Source organism: Leucoraja erinacea, chromosome 1, assembly GCF_028641065.1.
Source record: "Leucoraja erinacea ecotype New England chromosome 1, Leri_hhj_1, whole genome shotgun sequence".
In the NCBI taxonomy this organism is placed as follows: Eukaryota; Metazoa; Chordata; class Chondrichthyes; order Rajiformes; family Rajidae; genus Leucoraja; species Leucoraja erinaceus.
In genome coordinates, this window is record NC_073377.1 from 96,277,047 (window position 1) to 96,296,131 (window position 19,085).

Sequence of the window (19,085 nt, forward strand, 5' to 3'; positions counted from 1 at the left end):
TTTGTGAGAGTGCATTATGTTAAGCAGACGTCTCAGGTTATTAAATGAATGTCTCTTAGGTATAAATCCCGTTTGATCCTCATTTATTAATTTACTAACATATTGACTTAGTCTTCTAGCTAGTGTTTTCGCTAATATTTTTTGGTCCGTATTTAACAAAGCAATAGCTCTATATGAGCCTGGTTCTTCTATATCTTTATTTTTTTTAAGTATTAATGTGATCGTTGATTCTGCTAGTGTTTCAGGTAAGATTTGTTCTTTAAAAGCGTATGTATACATTTTCTGTAGACGTGGTGTAACTATGTCGTAAAAACATTTATAAAATTCATTACTGAATCCGTCTGGTCCTGGTGTTTTTCCATTCTTAAGTGAGTTTATTGTGTCTTCTATTTCTTTAGATGTAATTTGTGCTCCCAGTTCCTCTTGTTCCTTCAGTTCTAGTTTTGGAAGGTTACAATTGTCCAAAAATTCTGAAACTTTATTATTGTCTATTAGCATTTTTGATGTGTATAAATTCTTGTAAAATTGAGCAAATCTTTTATTGATATCATTAGGAAGTGTTAATAATTTCCCTCTATCTGATTTAATCTTTAAAATTGCATGATCTTTTTCCCGTTTTTTCAGTTGGCGTGCCAAAAGTTTATGGGATTTATCCCCAAATTCGAAATGTTCTTGTTTTGTAATTTGGAATAATCTTATAACCTTCTCTGATAATAATTTATTTAGCTTAAATTTCAATATTAAAATTGTATTATGTTTATCCATAGTTGGATCTTTAGCATTATCTATATCTAGTTTTCCAATTTGTTCTTCTAATTGTCTTTGTTCATTCTTATTCTTTTTGTTTTGGAAAGCTTGATACGAGATAATGACTCCTCTATTAAATGCTTTGAAAGATGTCCATAATAAAGTGGGCGATATATCTGGTGTATCGTTTGTCTCAAAAAATAGGTCCATCTGTTTTTTTAGATACATACTCCCTTGTGGGTCTTTCAAAATTTGCGAGTTAAACCTCCAGAACGATTTGTTCATAGACATTCCTTCTAATTTTAGAACGAAAGTTAGCGGAGAGTGATCTGAAATCGTATTGGTGTGATATTTAGGGTTCATAGTATAAAGGATTAGTTTTGTATCCACTAGGAAGTAGTCTATACGTGAGTATGTTTTGTATACCATTGAATAAAATGAGTATTCCCTTCCAGTCGGATTCGCGATCCTCCAGACGTCTGCTATATTTGTAATTTTTTATATATGTATTTAAGAGTTCACTAGTTTTAGATTTAATATCTAAATTACCTCTTTGTTTTTGCATCGATTTATCTAAATACGGATCTAAAACACAGTCTCCTCCAATTATAACATTTTGGTAGTTAAATTCTGCGATTATATTCAGGATTTTATTAAAAAATTGAGGATTATCAAAATTGGGCGCATATATGTTTACCAAGGTGATTGGCGTAGCATGGATCTCTCCTGTAACTATAAGATATCTCCCTTCCTTATCTGATATAATGTTCTTTGATTTGAATGGTATTCCAGTCTGTGTGTTGTCTGAGCATTCTCGGTAGTAGCAGATTCCAATTCTCGAATAGCTTCGCTATGTTGTTTTGAAGTAGCGAGAATGGGTTCCAACTTACGGTTGATATCAGTTTCGAGCCTTTGAATTTCCCCCTTCAGAGAGGAATTCACCTTCACCTCCTCTTATCACAGATTTCTGCTCTCCCAGCAGCAATGTCCAATTTTACAACTGCAAGTTGCTCACCCAATAAAGCTTTGATATCTTCCACCAAAGGTTGTCTTGCTACTTTTTCATACGGGTGCTCCATACTCGAAGTCGAGGCTTCTTCTTCAAAGGCTTCCTGACTTTCCACTAGGCATTTCTTCCGTGGTACTTTAGGTCCTTTAGGAACTATAGGAAGTCTTCTGGGGTAACGTCTACCAGTCATTTAAAATACCGGAGTCAATTTCTGATGACGTCACTTACGCGACAACAAACGTGTGCCGGTAAGCGATTTTCTTCTGTCCGTTTTGCGAATTTTTGTCCGTTTTCCTGATTTTAGCGGAGCGGAGCTAAATGGCGCATGTCTTAAGTCGCCATAGCGCCAATAGTCTTTGGTTTCGTCTTTTACGCCAATAGTTATTGGTTTCCAGGATCTAGTTACTTTTTTTTTTTCATTTCACAGTCACTAAAACAAGTGGTATTGTAACTATGTACTTTTCAAAGGTGATCTACACATTGTGTTTGTTACTTGTAGGTACATGTATGCAATTTTATATTAAAATGTAGCTTAGATCTGTTTGGTGGCTTGAGTGGGTGCAGGATTTTCTGGAGCTCCTTCCAAATGGCAATATTTTGTATGTTCAAAGTTAAAAAGGAGGACTAGGCAAGGATATCAGAATGATCACCTGCAGCTGAGAAAAAAAAGATGATTTGTGCATGAAGAAGCCATGACCAAAGCAAAGATACTAGAGCGGAGACGGAAGCCGGTTACGGAAATGGTGCTGAAGATTACCCATGACCCTACTACGGCTTTATCGTCGAGTGGACTATCTTTGCTAGGATCTTTGGTTTCCAGTCTCCATGAGATGGAGAGTGTGAAGGAATATGGCGCTGTAAGGGCAGTCCACGTCTTTCACCAGCTCATTGGAACTTGTTCCATAATGACTGTCTAAGAACTTGGCCCTCATCAGACCTGGCGTCTCACCGCTGTAAACGGAGTTCACCTCCTGGATGCTTAACTCGTAGACCACCCGCTCCTTCCTGAAGTGAATATCAAACTGCTGCAAACCGCTGGCGGGACTGTGGCGGAACGCGAACTCCCAGTCAAAGTAGCGAACGTGGTTGTTTACAACAGGGTATCTTGGTCCACGTGGCTCGAACTTGAAGGGGCCAAGGGTTTGAAACTTCTGGCGAGGTCTCAGCGAGGAGTAGTTGGGATCCGAATCTGTCCTTTGTATCTCTCTTGCTCTCTCACTCCCTCTCTCTCACCCTCTTTCCTCGGCATTCCCGGAATCATTTGCCGTTTTGTGGGGACAGCTGCATCTGCGTTTCCTTTCTGTTGGGGGGGTGGGGGCGGGGATCCTGGCCCGTGGCGGCTCCTGGTCCATTCCCTCTGTTGGTGCCGCCTGGCCCGCTAAGTTCCTCCAGCACTCTTGTGTTTTTTGTTTGGCTCTGGAGTTGAAGGTGGCTCAGCGGGACGGGCGGCGGCTCTGGGGAGTGGGTGGTGGACATTCACAAGTACTCTCACCGACAAGAGTTCAGTACAGTCTGAAGAAGGGTCTTCTCTCCAGAGTCGCTGCCTGTCCCACTAAGTTACTCCAGCTTTGTGTCTACCTTCAATTTCAAGAGTTAAATAAAAAACACAGAGTGCTGGAGGAACTCAGCGGGCTAGGCAGCATCTGTGGAGGGAATGGATTAGGAGTTGTTTCGGGCCAGGGTTCTTCTTCAATAGGAAGGAACTGCAGATCAAAGATACTAGAGCCGATTTTTTGTGCCCGATTATTTGGCGGCCAATTAACCGCTGTCTCTAAGGGGGTTGCGTCCAATCACCGACCAGCTTCCCATAAAATTCCCGTCCAATTAACAAATCGGTCTCCTCCAGTCCAATCAGTCGCTGTCTCCAAGGGCATTATGTCCAATCACATAATGCGCTGGTCACTCGGCGGCCAATCAGACACAGTCTCCTAGGGGCCGTTTGATCAATCACCGACCTGCTTCCCTTACCGAAGCAGACGATGGCTGCAGCCAACACAGGGAGAGAGAGAGAGAGATGCAAGAAAGCAGTTGTGACATATAATACACAATAAACTATTATAAATCCACAATAAATAAGTGATGCATTCTTGTACTCTTACATGGGTATGACCGCAGATAAACCCCCCGCCCCGCTTCCCAACCTTAGCCTCACGGACCTTAGAGTACCCCTAGTTCCTAAATCCCATTTCCATCACTAATGAGGTATAATCGGGTTTAGATTCTAGGGTTCTGCCCTAAAGGCAACATTTTTTTCACTAAGTTTTGTCTGACCTGAAACGTCACCCAATCCTTCTCTCCAGAGATGCTGTCTGTCCCGCTGAATTACTCCAACTTGTTCTGTCTATCTGCAGTTCTTTTCTACACATGCACTTACACGGCTTACTTTGTAAACAAATCCAGGGGAAACATCTCACTTCTTTTTTTCAGTCACCAGTAAAGATCCACGATTCTATTTTTGATGCCCGGAGGGAATGACCTGAAATAAAATGCTATTGAGTAAAACTTCATATTTTAAGTCTATTATTTTCACCTTAAACTTTATAGATACAGGGCGGAACAGGCCCGTCGGCGCACCGAGTCCGCGATCACCCCGCACACTAACACTAAACTACGCACTAGGGACAATTTACAATTATACCTACAAACTTGTACATCTTTGGAGTGTTTGAGAAAACCGGAGCAACCGGAGAAAACCCAGCAAATCGCAGGGAGAACGTTCAAACTCCGTACAGACAGCACCCGTAGTCAGGATCAGGATCTTTGGTCAGGATCGAACACGGGCCTCTAAATCTGCGAGGCAGCAACTCTACCGCTGCGCCATTGTTCCGAAAATGAAACGTAGAAATGCAATGCATTTCCTAATTTTTAATTAATTCCCCATTCTTAGCAACAGATCTGTTATCACAATATTCCCTTTTAGTTGAAGGCTTGTATAAACGCCTCATTGCCATATTTCATTGTGACACTATATCTGTCTTACGCATCAGTAATGTTACAGATAGCAAGAAATGAATATTTCTATCAATGCATTTGTTTTCTTTCTAATTGTACCCAATTCCCCCAGTGCCGAGTTTAACCGAATCCAATGAAGAATGGCTGTAACTGACTAAAGCCTCCGGCTGCAGGGAGATGGTCGGAACGTTGTAATGATGCCGTCGTAACTCCACCCGGACGAGAATGTAGTGACGGGAACGGCGCGCGGTGCTATGGCGTTCAATCTGGGTGGTGGGACTGCAGGTAAGTCTGGCGGCAGGAGAAGATGCAGAAGAGCAGAATGGAAGAGAGAAAAGGAGATTGCATGCATGAATGATACCACGGGGGTGGAGGTCGACTGGCTCTTGCAGTTGTCGTGAAGGACGCTCCCGGAGCCCGCCCCGGCCAGAGCTGCTGTTGGTCACCGGGGACAATGGAACAGAACGTGCGAATGTTGCGCGGGTGGGCGCGTGCACTTTGTCCCGGGGACGGTTCCATCCTATTGTCTCCCAGATCCGGGCCACATTCCAAATGTCCAGGCGCGATCCCGGCCTTGGCTCGCGCCTGGACATTTGGAAGGTGGCCCGGATCTAGGAGACAATGTCCCCGGGACAGTCACCAGGCGTGAGGAAGGGCTTGCAAGCTGCACAATATACGAACCCCGCCGCCCTCCCAAATCAAAGAACACGTGGGAAACATAAGAGCTTTGGACAGACTCATCGGTCGGTGCGGTTCGGAGCTCCCCATCTCGTTTATCAATTGGAAACGATCAACATGTCGCGTCGTATGCAGAAAGTGCGAGAGTTCTCAGAGCAATGATAACAAAAAAGCGAACACGGAAAGCGCTGATAAGGAAGATCAGTACAGCAGTTAGAAGGCATATGTTCCGGAACTATAATCTGTTTAGGTTGATGGGAGTTGTTTAGGCCTTAAATTGTAGTTGTAATGAAAATAACGTGGAAATGAGAGAGATGTGAAAAGGACTAATAAACGGGTGGACTACCAAATGTACATGATGAAATGAAGGTATACAGGTCAGATGGTTGAGAAAAGGTATAGGAAGGAACTGCAGATGCTGGTTTACACCGAAGATAGACACAGAATGCTGGAGTAACTGGCAGCATCTCTGGAGGGAAAGAATGGGTGACGTTTCCGGTCGAGTCCCGTCATCAGACTGAGAGGCAGGGAGAGGGAGACAGACATAGAGATATCGAAGGGTGAGGTGTGAAAACTCAGATCAAAGGGAACAATCATCAAGGAAACAGAATGGTATATTGTTAGCAGAGGAGAAGGTGACAACGAGGGATACGAGTAATATTTAATCAGGAGGACAATGAAACTAGTCGGAGTACTAGGGTGGGGGAGGGACAGAGAGAGAGGGAAGTCATGGGTTAGTATTTGAAGTTAAGAGAAATCAATATTCATACAACCCAGCAGTAATGAGTATGAAACCGATAAATGCCAACTGACGGTCTGCATCGCAGAGTTTTGAAAGAGGGTTTCACTGAAAGTGGATGCCTGGAGAAAAGGAATAAGTGACGTTTCGGGTCAAACCTCTTCTTCAGAACTTCTTCAGGTGCATAGATGTTCACGGATCACGTGATCTAACTGAATGAGAGAACAGGTCTATGGGACTAATGGTTAAAAATAAGGAACTGCAGATGCTGGTTTATACAAAGAACACAATGTACAGGAGTAACTCAGTGGGTTGAGTAGGTGACGCTCCGGGTTGGGACCCTTTGGGTCAGGTCCCTTCTTATGTGCCTGTTTGTGTGCATATTGCCCCTAATACCCACTTTGCTCGAACTTCTAGAATTATATAGCTTAGTTGATCCTCTTACTCTTTTCTTTCCTGCCAAAACATCATGTTTTATTTTAAATTTCATCTCCTATTTAGGCATCTCCTCTGAAGATTGTTACTATTTTCCTCATTTGCACATTCTGAAATGTCCCCAAGTACAGTTCTGTATCCCAAGCACTGAGATCCCAATATAGATTCTGGGCAAGACTACTGCGCTCTTCATGTAGCCTCAAACCAACGATCGCCTCTCTTGTCTGTTCTATCCCTTGGCCATTTTAATATCAATACACTGCCACTGTGCCTTTGGTGCCGTCACCTTTAATTTAGTTGATGTCTATTGTGAATATCTTGAAGCAGCAAGAAAAGTGCAAGAAAATGCATCCATAAAAGATCCAGATAAATCAAACTACCTTTACTTTGTGGTATGCCCAGACGTATTGGAGGATTTCATCTGGGGGCTACATCTCTGTGTGTGCTAGTTCCTTGAGGGGAGCACTGCTGTTACAAAAGGGATTTTTTAATGGTGTTAATATTCTGATCTTCTGGGTCTGCTGTTGCTGACCCAGCCTCCCTGCCCGGAATCAAAGCACTTGGTCCCTTCATACCCAGGCTAAGCAAGTCTGAATGTATCGGTTCAGCCCCACTGGCTGAAGCACTAGTGTTCCAGTGGTGTGTCGGGCACCATCGTCATACTCTCAGTGGTCAGGGTCTCAGTTGGCCTGGTGAAGATGCCCAACCCTCTGATAGCAGATTAAATCTGGCTCTAGTTTTAGTAACTATAAATAAATGGCCATTCAACTGATTATCTTTTTAAGCTATTAAAATTGAGAGAAATAAAAAATACTATTAGTTGAAAATGAGCTCTATCAAGAATACACACAATTGGCCCCGTCACAATCTTGGGAATCTCACCAAGATTGCTCTGTCACCAAAGTCCATTCAGAATCCCTAATCTTTCTGAAACAGTCTGGCCGAAACATTTTATATTGCATGCAAGTGCCACCTGACCCAATATCTTATACAAATTCATCCCAAATCATTTAATAGATTTTGTTTACTAAACCTGGTTGGATTCATTTTTATGTACATTTGAAATCATTAAACATATGCAATTACAGAGAATAATTTCAATTATCCTTCCAAATCTCGACACTTGAGATAAATCTTCATTTTGCAGATGTTTGGAAAATGGAAAATTAGCAGATATCATAGTGTCTTGGATTCCAGCTCATTCTGCTATTAACATGGGCCATTCCAAATGTTCATCCATTTAATTTGCTGGTTATTGAGGACTTTTCCAATCTGGGTTGTCAGTACAGAATTTTACTCTTGATACTGTACCATAGCCTCGGGTCCTGCATATTTCAACCATTTTAAACTATGCAGGTGAAAACTGAGGAACATATGTATATCATGCCGTTGTGGATACCACAATCGGTTTTAATAAAAGTACTTTTTGATCTTTCCAAGCTGGAATGAACCCGTTCAGCAGTATCCACGTGCTTTTTTGCATTGAATCTACTAACAAGCTTTGGTATCAAAATTGACATCATCTATCTGAACCTAGGGAACGTTCAAATTGCATTTTGATATAAATGGGGATTTCTGCTTGGGTTCCAATTTTCTGTTTGCTTGTTGTTACAAAATTGTTTTGAGTGCAGTGTTTTAAAATCTTTCAAATGTAATACTGCATTTTCTGAAAATGGCTATGGCATTTCAAAGTGATTAGAAAGTGGTTCTGTATCATTAATTTCCAAAAGTCTGAAATCAGATACTCCCAGGAAGTGGATGGACTAACCCACTTTCAGCAGTATTAGCTGGATCAAGTAACCAATCCTAATATGCACGTATTAAGGAGGGATGACTTTTTAACTGGTTGCATTTTAAGCCATTTGCCTGTTGTTGTTGATTCATGGCAGGCTCAATACTTTAAGTGGGAATACTAGAGGGTGGAGGGGAGGGGGGGGGGGGGGGTTCAATATTGAACCTATATATATAGATGATTGTGCTTAACATGTATCTTTTGGCCACGAGTGTTGGCTGGTAATTTTGTAAACAGCGTTGGTCTTTTTATTGGTCTTCGGGGAACTGATAGAAACAGATTTACAACAAGTTTAATCCAAAGCATTTGGCGATGTGGATATATTTTTGAGTCTTCAATGGCCATCAAAACAAATAAATGATAGTCCCAGGTTTTTATACTCTTGTTGTGGAACCTGACAGGAAGTAGTTTTTTCTTGCAGAATAAATGTTTGTATGAAATGCAGTGTGTTGAATGTTATCTGCAACAGATTGGCTGAATTCATGTACGCTTGAAGTGAAAGAATGAAAAATGTCAAATTGTGATAGATTTTATTATTTATCAATAAGGAGCATTGATTAAAACAGTACAATTTACAAGGAGATATTTGTACCCATTAAATTATATGAATCATTTAAAAACAACTACATTTGTGTTCAGAAACACATTTGACTTTTTATCCCTTTCAAATATGATTTTTGAAGCAACAATCGCTCCACTGAAAATAGACGCACACAATAGACAATGGGTGCTGGAGTAGGCTATTCGGCCCTTCGAGCCAGCACCGCCATTCAATGTGATCATGGCTGATCTTCCCCAATCAGTACCCCGTTCCTGCCTTCTACCCATATCCCCTGACTCCACTATCTTTAAGAATGGTGATACATGCTTTAGTGTGATATTTTTGCTCGTTTAGTCTTGGATAAGGTGTATTTGTCTTGTTGAAGTTCAGCTTTGCCACATGGGTGATACTCCCATTTCAGAAGAAGCAATCTGCTTTGTTCATTATTGGTTTTGAAACAAACTTGCACTGAAATGTTTCAAGCTATCCTTTTCCAGACTGTAGAGCTAGCAGTAAAATGTTAAGCTGCGTGTTATCCACAGCTGTATATAAAGCTCTTTAAAACTATTAAAACATATGAATAGACAATTCAATGCTTGGGCATAACTCTACATTAAGGCTGTTGTTGAAATTAGCTTAAATAGTTCTGCCTGGAGTCCTTAATTCTATCAGAGGGAATAGATTCTACTCCATTTGTCTACATTATTTACTAGACTACCCCATTAGTCTACCCTATTTAATTAATTCAAGGCGACTAATCTTCTTGAATTTTTTGAAGAGGTTACTAGGGAAATTGACGAGGGTAAAGCAGTGGATGTTGTCTATATGGACTTTAGTAAAGCCTTTGACAAGGTTCCTCATGGAAGGTTGGTTAAGAAGGTTCAACTGTTGGGTATAAATGCAGGAATAGCAAGATGGATTCAACAGTGGCTGAATAGGAGAAGCCAGAGGGTAATGGTGGATGGCTGTTTATCGGGTTGGAGGCAGGTGACTAGTGGGGTGCCTCAGGGATCTGTGTTGGGTCCTTTGTTGTTTGTCATGTACATCAATGATCTGGATGAAGGTGTGATAAATTGGATTAGTAAGTATGCAGATGATACCAAGATAGGGGGTGTTGTGGATAATGAAGAGGATTTCCAAAGTCTACAGAGTGATTTAGGCCATTTGGAAAAATGGGCTGAAAGATGGCAGATGGAGTCTAATGCTGATAAATGTGAGGTGCTACACCTTGGCAGGACAAATCAAAATAGGACGTACATGGCAAATGGTAGGGAATTGAAGAATACAGTTGAACAGAGGGATCTGGGAATAACCGTGCATAGTTCCTTGAAGGGGGAATCTCATATAGATAGGGTGGTAAAGAAAGCTTTTGGTATGCTAGCCTTTATAAATCAGAGCATTGAGTATAGAAGCTGGGATGTAATGTTAAAATTGTACAAGGCATTGGTGAGACCAAATCTAGAGTATGGTGTACAATTTTGGTCGCCCAATTATAGGAAGGATGTCAACAAAATAGAGAGAGTACAGAGGAGATTTATTAGAATGTTGCCTGGGTTTCAACAACTAAGTTACAGAGATAGGTTGAATAAGTTAGGTCTTTATTCTCTGGAGCGCAGAAGGTTAAGGGGGGACTTGATAGAGGTCTTTAAAATGATGAGAGGGATAGACAGAGTTGATGTGGACAAGCTTTTTCCTTTGAGAATAGGGAAGATTCAAACAAGGGGACATGACTTCAGAATTAAGGGACAGAAGTTTAGGGGTAACATGAGGGGGAACTTCTTTACTCAGAGAGTGGTAGCGGTGTGGAATGACCTTCCAGTGGAAGTGGTGGAGGCAGGTTCGTTGGTATCATTAAAAAATCATTGGATAGGCATATGGATGAGAAGGGAATGGAGGGTTATGGTATGAGTGCAGGCAGGTGGGACTAAGGGAAAAAAAGTTGTGTCGGCACGGACTTGTAGGGCCGAGATGGCCTGTTTCCGTGCTGTAATTGTTATATGGTTATATGGTTAAGGTGACCTTGGTGGAAGGGTAATATTGCAATTTCACCATAGCAGCATCCATTCCTTCCTCACGTAAGAATTCCTGAATTCGTAAATGTGACCGCAGCATTGAATCACATCTTGCACTCATGTCACACTTTTCATCCACTGCAAAAAAAAACACATACCCATTCTCTGTAATAATATGGAGACACAAGGAACTGCAGATTCTGGAATCTTGAACAAAACACAAAGTGCTGGAGGAACTCAACAGATCAGGCAACATCTGTGGAGGGAATGGACAGGCGACGTTTCGATCGGGATCCTTCAGACCGTAATAAATCTAATAATATGTACTTTTTAGGAACTGGATTTTCTTTTGGCTCGTTTGGTGCCAAAACAACAGCAACAACTGGTTTTGGTTTTGGAACTACTGCCACAACAGCTCCCTCAGGATTTGGAGGTAATGCAAACAGTTTTCTATATCACTGCCTGTTCAACCATTGGTTGGCACAAGGAATGGCGGGGAGGAGGGGAGAGGAGTTGGTGGTTGGTAAGTTTTCTAAAATTGGCGGTCTATGTTCATACAGTTGGCTTGTAAGCCACCCAAGTGGTATATGAGCTTTTTTTCCCCTCCCCATTCCTCTCCTGCCTCTCTCCTTTCACCTACTTTCCTTACTCTGGTCTCACAATTCATAACTCTTCTATCCCAATCTCACACCTTTAGTCATTTCATCCCTGGACTTTATCCACCAATCTTCCGAGCTGAAACTCCCTTCACCTGTATCCACTTATCAATTGCCTCGTTTTGTCCTGCACTTCCTCTCTTCCAACTCTCCCCCCCCCCCATCATAATCAGTCTGAATAAATGTTCTGACCCAAAATTTCAAATTTCCATCTTCTCCAGAATTGTTGCCCGACTCACTGAGTTACTCTAGCACTTTGTCTTTTTATGTAAACCAGTATCTGCAGTTCCTTGTTTCTGTATTCTGATAATTTAATCTATTTTGGCAATTTAACCCTTAAATATCTCTACTGTCGTTTTTAAAACCAACATTTCCTTTCTCAGATGTGGTTACCAGATTTCTAATAATTTAGAATTTAAGTCCTGACATTCATATATCTACAACATTAAAAAAATACAAGGAAAGCGACACTCTATAAATGTATTTGAAACTATTAAAGTTGCATTTTGTTTGCCATCTCTTGCCATTCTCCATCTGAGGTCAAACTGAGCACAAATGGATCCTAATGTTTCATGTTCGTCTTTCATTAAATACATTTGTTTACTCGATTAACTTAATTTAATATTGTAATTATTTGCTGGTACTAAAAATGAGATCCTGTGGATAATATAAGCTAGTATAAAAAAAAGAAAAACTGCTCCATTCATTATCCTGAGCATTTTACCAAAGTTTTACTTTGAAACAGATATCTCTTTAGATAGTGAAGTAGTCTATTGTGCACACCAAGTACTGCAACACATTCTGCTGTGGCTGATGTGCCAATCAATGACGCTTTTTCCTGTAGGTAGATGCAAAATGCTGGAGTAACAATGGGTCAGACAGCATCTCTGGAGAAAAGGAATAGGTGAACTTTTGGGTCACAACCCTACTTCAGACTGAAAGATAGAGGTATGGGTGGGGGGACTGGAGGCGGGTAAAGGCCAGAACAAATCAGGGCTGGCAACAGAGGACCTCAGGAAGGGTGGAGTCTATAATGGCCCATTCTTGGCTGGGGTCTTCTGTGTTTATGTCTATTTTCGATATAAACCAGTAATTGCGGTTCTTTCCTACCCCTTTTCCTGTACCTACCTTACACTTGCCTGGCGTTGTCCCACCCCAACTTTTCTTCCAGTTTTCTTTCCCCTTCTACTACTATCAGTCTAAAGAAAAGTCCTGACTCAAACCGCCAGTTGTCCATTCCTTCCAAAGATGTTGCTTGATCTCTGATTACCCCAGTACTTTGTATTTATTTTCATTAACCAGCAACTGCAATTCCATGTGTCTACCAAATATTTTGTCCATTACACAAGTGCCACCAATCCTATTTTGTACACAGTCCTGATTTGGAAGCATATTGCTATTCCTTTACTAATACCAGGTCCAAATCCTGCAATTCCTAATCCAACATCATTGCTGCTGTTCCTTCAGCAGATAGACTGGTGGTTTAGGAAAGTGGCTCATCGCAACCTTTCTGAGGGCAGTAAGTTCTGGTCTTGTCAGTGATAGCTAGATGTTAAAAGTAAACTAAATGAGGCATATAATACTAATATGTAATTTTAAATAATTTGAAATATTATTTAAGAGAATCAAAATGGCAAGTTCAAACCTCTGGATGGATAGATACAATGAGTGCATTTTGAAAGACTTTAGAGAGACACTATTAAAAATATATTTTTAAATGGATGTGGTGCAAGAGGATTGCAGGTAGTTTTCATTGTGACAATGTTTTAAAACGTGGTGCAGACAACTAGCAGATAAGTCAAACGATCTTATGCAATAAAAAAAATAATGGAATCCTTACCGAAGGAGAAAATTAGAAAAAAAATTTTGAAGCCTAAAGTATAATCAATGAACAAAGTCCCGGAGTAACTCAGCGGGTCAGAAAGCATCTTTGAAGGACATGGATTGGCGACGTTTCGGATCGGGACCCTTCAGTCTGAAGAAGGGTCTGCCTGAAACACACCTATCCATTCTCTCTACAGATGCTGCCTGACCTGCAGAGTTGGTTTTGGAGTGGGATGTTTGGCTAGACCAACTTGATTGGATAGCAATAGTGAGCGGGTGGATTGGATTTTTAAAAGATGCCCGAAGTTGTCAAGCAGTTACTTCAGGAATGTCAGAGTATGCAGAGTCTATTATTTGGCGAGTGGTGATAAGGTCTTTTAAGACCATTCTTTATTTCCTAAATAATTCTGTGGTACTACATTGTTTATTAAGCTGGTTACAAGTGCATTCCTTCTGATATCTCTCATTTCCTGTCAGATACCCATAATTATCCAGTATCATCTTTTCTTTTAAGAAAATAACTATCAAACTTTTTCCTACCACTAATATTGAAAAAAATGTACCTCGAGGTGGGAATGGGGGTGAACTGCTCTTCTCTTCAAAAATCTGAAATATTTTACAGAGGTGAAAATAAGATATTGATATTTTTGTTTATGGCATTGAGGCTATTGAAGTGGGATCTCATTGTTCCATTGACCTATTCAACGAGGGAGATGGTTGGAAGAAAGAGAGGCTAAATTGAATTTAAAAGATAATTAACCTCTTAATGTTGGACCCCGAGAACCTCTGCTGCAGGTTGGGAAATCTGAATTCAAAATAATAGCATAGTTTTCCCAGAATCAAGTGGGTTTTTAAATGGAACATGGGGCAAACAAGACTCACACCTACACATTGCCTCATCCCCGCTTTGTTTCCTGCGGGCTCACAATCCATTGCCTGTCATCCATTGCCTGTCATCGGTTGCCAAGAAGAGAGGGAGGTTTAATGGCATGGAAATATGAACGCTGATTCCATCAAAATTCATCTAAGGCTTACAGCATTCTTCAAAAATATCTTGAAGGCAGGAAAGAGAATACTGCAGCTAAACCTCCATACCCTTTCTAAAAGACTGCTTCGCCCAACACCTCCGCTCAGATGGCAATGTTAACCCTGTGGCTCAGGATCTATTAAAGGACACTTGAGTTAGTCATTGGATGGAATTCTTCATCGAAATCTCAGTTCCAAATTCAATGCAATAAAATGTGTTTTATTTGAATTAACATTTGTGTTTTGCATTTTTTTTTTTAAATTTAGGTTTCACCCCATTTGGAGCGACCACAACCACCACAAGTGGGCAAACAGCAGGATTTCCTTTTGGCGCATCTACAGGTACTCAAGTATTTTAGTACTGTCACAGTTGTGGTACTAACGTATTTTGTTGATCAATTGAATAAGTATTAGACTTCACAATTCCAGCATTTTCTAAGTGGACATCATTTTTCTTGCTGTGCATCAAGGAGCATATTTTAAGCCTGACATTCATTAATAGTATCAGGTATTAGATTGCTGTTTCATGACCTAATGGTAAACATTTAGATGTATAAACAATATGCAGGTGTAGGCCTGTCGATCCCTTGAGTTGTTTTATCATTCAGTGTCATAGAGTCATATAGTGATACAGTGTGGAAACAGGCCCTTCGGCCCAACTCGCCCATACCAGCTGACAATGTCCCAGCTAAACTAGTCCCACTTTCCTGCGCTTGGCCCACATCCCTCCAAACCTGTTTTATCCATGTACCTGTTTAAGAAGGAACTGCAGATGCTGAAGAATCGAAGGTACACAAAATTGCTGGAGAAACTCAGCGGACGCAGCAGCATCTATGGAGCGAAGGAAATAGGCAACGTTTCGGTCTGAAGAAGGGTTTCGGCCAGAAACGTTGGCTATTTCCTTCGCTCCATAGATGCTGCTGCACCCGCTGAGTTTCTCCAGCATTTTTTGGTACCTATTCATGTATCTGTCTAATTGTTTCTTAAATGATGGGATAGTCCCACCCTCAACTACCTCCTCTGGCAGCTTGTTTCATGCATCCACCATCCTTTGTATGAAAAGGTTACCCCTCGGATTCATATTAAATCTTTTCCCCTTCACCTTGAACCTATGTCCTCTGGTCCTCGATTCCCCTACTCTGGGGAATTTAATGCAGAGGAATGTGAGGTGTTGGATTTTGGGAAGTCTAACAAGGCCAGGACCTACATTGTAAACGGTAGGGCTCTGGGGAGTATTGTAGAGCAGAGGGATCTAGAAGTGTAGGAAAGAACGGCAGCCGCTGGTTTAAATCGAACATGGACACAAAAGTCTGAAGAAGGGTCTTGACCCGAAACTTCACCTATTTCTTCTCTCCAGAGATGCTGCCTGTCCTGCTGAGTTACTCCAGCATTTTGTGTCTACCTTAGAAGTGCAGGTACATAATTCCTTGAAAGTGGCATCACAAGTAGATAGGGTGGTCAAAAAAGCTTTTGGCACATTGGCCTTCTTCATCACTCAGAGTATTGACTATAGTTGGGAGGTCAATTTACAGTTGTAAAATATATTGATGAGGCAATGTTTAGAGTATTGTGTTCAGTTTTGGTTACCATGTTATAGGAAAGATGTTGTCAAACTTGAAAGGGTGCAGAGAAGATTTTTGAGGGTGTTGTCAGAATTTGAGGCCCTGGGCTATAGGGAAGGTTAAGCAGTCTAGGACTTTATTCCTTGGAGCGCAGGAGGATGAGGGATGATCTGATAGAGGTGCACAAAGTAATGCAAGCAATAGATTGGGTAGATGCATGGGGAATTGAGAACCAGAGTACATAGGTTAAATAAAAACCCAAGGGTTACGTTTTTTTACACAAAAGGTGGTGGACATATGGAACAAGCTGACAGAGGAGATAGTTGAGGCAGATATTATCAGAACATTTGGATATTTGGAAAGATAACACGAATAGGATAGGGCTTACAGGTTCATGGGCCAAGCACGGACAGGTGGGACTAATGTAGATAGGGCATGTTGGTCGGGCATGGGCAAGTTGGGTTGAAGGACCAGCTTCCACATTGTATGACTATGACTCTATTCTGTAGTAATATCTTGCATGACATCTCATTGAATGATTTCTGGAAATCCAAATCCAAATTCTTTAATCCACCATGTTTGAACATTTTCAAAGAAGTTGAACATATTCCCATTAATAAAACCACTTTGGCTCTGCTTGATGTCCTGTCATTTTCTAGGTGTCTGTGTGGGTTATTATCTGTTTAATAATTGATCTAGCATTCCACATTAGCTGCTCGTGGTCTTCCTCCTTCAATAATGGTATTACTTTTCCACCCCTTTGGGATTACTCAAGAATTCAAAGAAACTTGGTAGGTTACAGCCCAACCATTCACGATCTCTGCAGCCACTTCCTTTGAGACCCCAGGATGCAGGACAACAGAATGAATGAATTAATGCGTGATACTTTATTATCACATGTGACATGTCACAGTGAGATTCTTTCTTTTGCATATCCGAGGAAAGCAAAGAGTCGCCACATGAAGCCGCCAACAAAGTTCCAAAATATTCCATTGTAACACAAAGTATTCCATTTGTGGTCCCCTTAGTTCTCCCCCCCCCCCCCCCCCCCACACCGGGTCACTCTTTGTTCTTGGCGGCGGGCCCGATCTCCAGCACCCACGTGACCCTTCTGACTGCCGACACCCACTGCCAACCTCTGCCTCGACCGCTGGCCCTCCTCGACCGCCGCTGGGTCCGCTCCTGACGGTTGCGCGGCACTGACCCAGAGTCCAACCGCAGAGATCCACCGCCCGGTTTCTCTGCGCCTCCCGGGAGCGTCTGCCATCTGCGGCCTCCAGGGAGTGTGCACAGGGAACAGCTCGTCCTCTGCCCCATTAATTTGTCTGGTATAGTCTTCTGTTTCTCTCTCCCTGTAGCCCTTGATTACTTATTATTATTAGTAGTAGGCAGTTTCTGGTGTCCCCTAATGATCTGAAATGATTAATAAGAATCTCTGCCATTTTGCTTTCTCATAAAGACATTTGGACAGGTACATGGATGGCAAAGGTTCAGGGGAATATGGGCCAAACTTGGGTAATTGAGACTAGTTTAGATGCGGCATCTTGGTTGGCATGGGCTGAAGTTCATCAAGTTTCTGTACTCTATGACTAATTTTTATTCTCTTCCTCGCTGAGATCAAAATGTGCTCGTTATTCTTCTCCAATTCCCTTGAAAAACTTTTGTTGTCTGTTTTTATTATTTGCTATTTTACTTCAAGCTCCGTCTTCATCCTTCATACAATTATTTTCATCGCTCTTTGCAGATTTCAAAACATTTTACCCAATCCTTTGGCGCAATATTTGGATGCTACTGAATAACATTGTATGCAAGTTATTCAGTAGCATCAAAGATTGAAGAGCAGAGTAGATGTTTGAACGCATAGTAAACCCCGAGCAGTCACATCATGATTAGTATTGTAAGATTAGTTTACACCTCTGCTGGCCATTTCCTCTGCTCCACTTAAATCACTGCTGTTTTCAGATAATGTGAGGAAGAGATTATACAGATAACTTAGCAATTGACGAGAGATGCTATTTTTGAATTGCATCTTTAAGTCTCCGGAGTCCTTTAAACGGAAGAATCAATAAAAATAGAATAATTCACAAATACCATTTGAAAGAGATTAAGTGCTGGAGTAATTCAGCGAGTTGGGTACCATTGAGAGGCAATGTTTTGGGTGGGGGCACATTTTCAGACTGATTGTATTAGTGGGTTGAGAAAACTAGAAGAGAGATGGGGGCGGGACAAAATTTGGCTAGTGATAGGTGGATACAGTTGGGGTGGGCAGGTTGATAGGCCAATGGGTGGACAAAGGATAGAAATGAAATGGCAAAAGGTAAGGATAGAAGAGGCGCCAAATTGGAAGCTAGAGAAAGAATATATAGATAGAAAGGGGGGGGGGGGGGGGGGGGGGGGGAAGGAGAGGGGGAAAAGTAGAAATGGGTGCAGATTCAGATGGGGCACATGGAAGAGGGGGGGCGGGGAGTTGGGGGAGGGGGTAAGGAAAAGTGGGATGTGTTTTGTAGGTTAAATACCTAAAATTGGAAATTAAATGTTAAGCAGAATAAAAGGTGCTGTTCCTCCAGTTGGCCTCCAGGGATGGGAGCGGAGTTAAAATGGTTACATTGATCTCCAGTTTGCCAACCATTTTAACTCCCCTTCTCATTCCCATACTCCTAACCTCTCTGTCCTGGTGGAACAACTCCTTGTATTCATTCTGCTTGGGCTGCTTACGACTCAATGGTATGAATATTAAATTCTCCAATTTTAGGTGATTAGCTTACAAATACTTCACACCCCTTTTTTTCCGCCTACTCCTTTTTTTGCTCTCCTCTCTTCCCAGTACCCCACCTGGATGCATGCCCATTTCTCCCTTTCCCCATCCCACCTATATTCTTGTCCTCTTCCACCTTTATTCTTTCTGGCATCACATTTTGCACATTTTCTATCCTTATCTCTTTATCTCGCTTTTTGTAAACAAGCTTCTGCAATTCTTGTGTCCACAATTACTTTTGCTGTGGTGATTAGGATGGTCTTTTGAAGAGAAGAGAATTTGCAGGTTGCAAAGGATCAAATGTAACAATGGAAGAATACTATTATAATTGACATTCTCATTGATTTTCTGTGCAAG

At 41.5% G+C, this 19,085-nt stretch overlaps 1 protein-coding gene and 1 long non-coding RNA gene across 6 annotated transcripts in view; one reads left to right on the forward strand and one right to left on the reverse strand.

The window, feature by feature from the left end:
* Positions 1-1,718: 1,718 nt before the first annotated feature.
* On the reverse strand, positions 1,719-4,736 carry LOC129699775 (uncharacterized). The gene is made up of 3 exons (XR_008723930.1): positions 4,399-4,736; positions 4,140-4,232; positions 1,719-2,412 (listed from the first exon to the last, which is right to left on the reverse strand). It is a non-coding gene; the product is annotated as an uncharacterized LOC129699775 (long non-coding RNA).
* Positions 4,737-4,877: 141 nt separating this feature from the next.
* Positions 4,878-19,085, forward strand: part of nup54 (nucleoporin 54) — a 48,041-nt gene continuing 33,833 nt past the window's right edge. For 3 of the 5 annotated variants that reach the window (XM_055639799.1, XM_055639809.1, XM_055639820.1), the window contains exons 1-3: positions 4,878-4,993; positions 11,240-11,338; positions 14,679-14,753. In XM_055639799.1, coding sequence (XP_055495774.1) covers positions 4,963-4,993; positions 11,240-11,338; positions 14,679-14,753 — 205 coding nt within the window. In that variant the 5' untranslated portion in view covers positions 4,878-4,962. The remainder of the gene's footprint in view (positions 4,994-11,239; positions 11,339-14,678; positions 14,754-19,085) is intronic. The other 2 variants (XM_055639828.1, XM_055639836.1) reach the window with 2 other exon arrangements.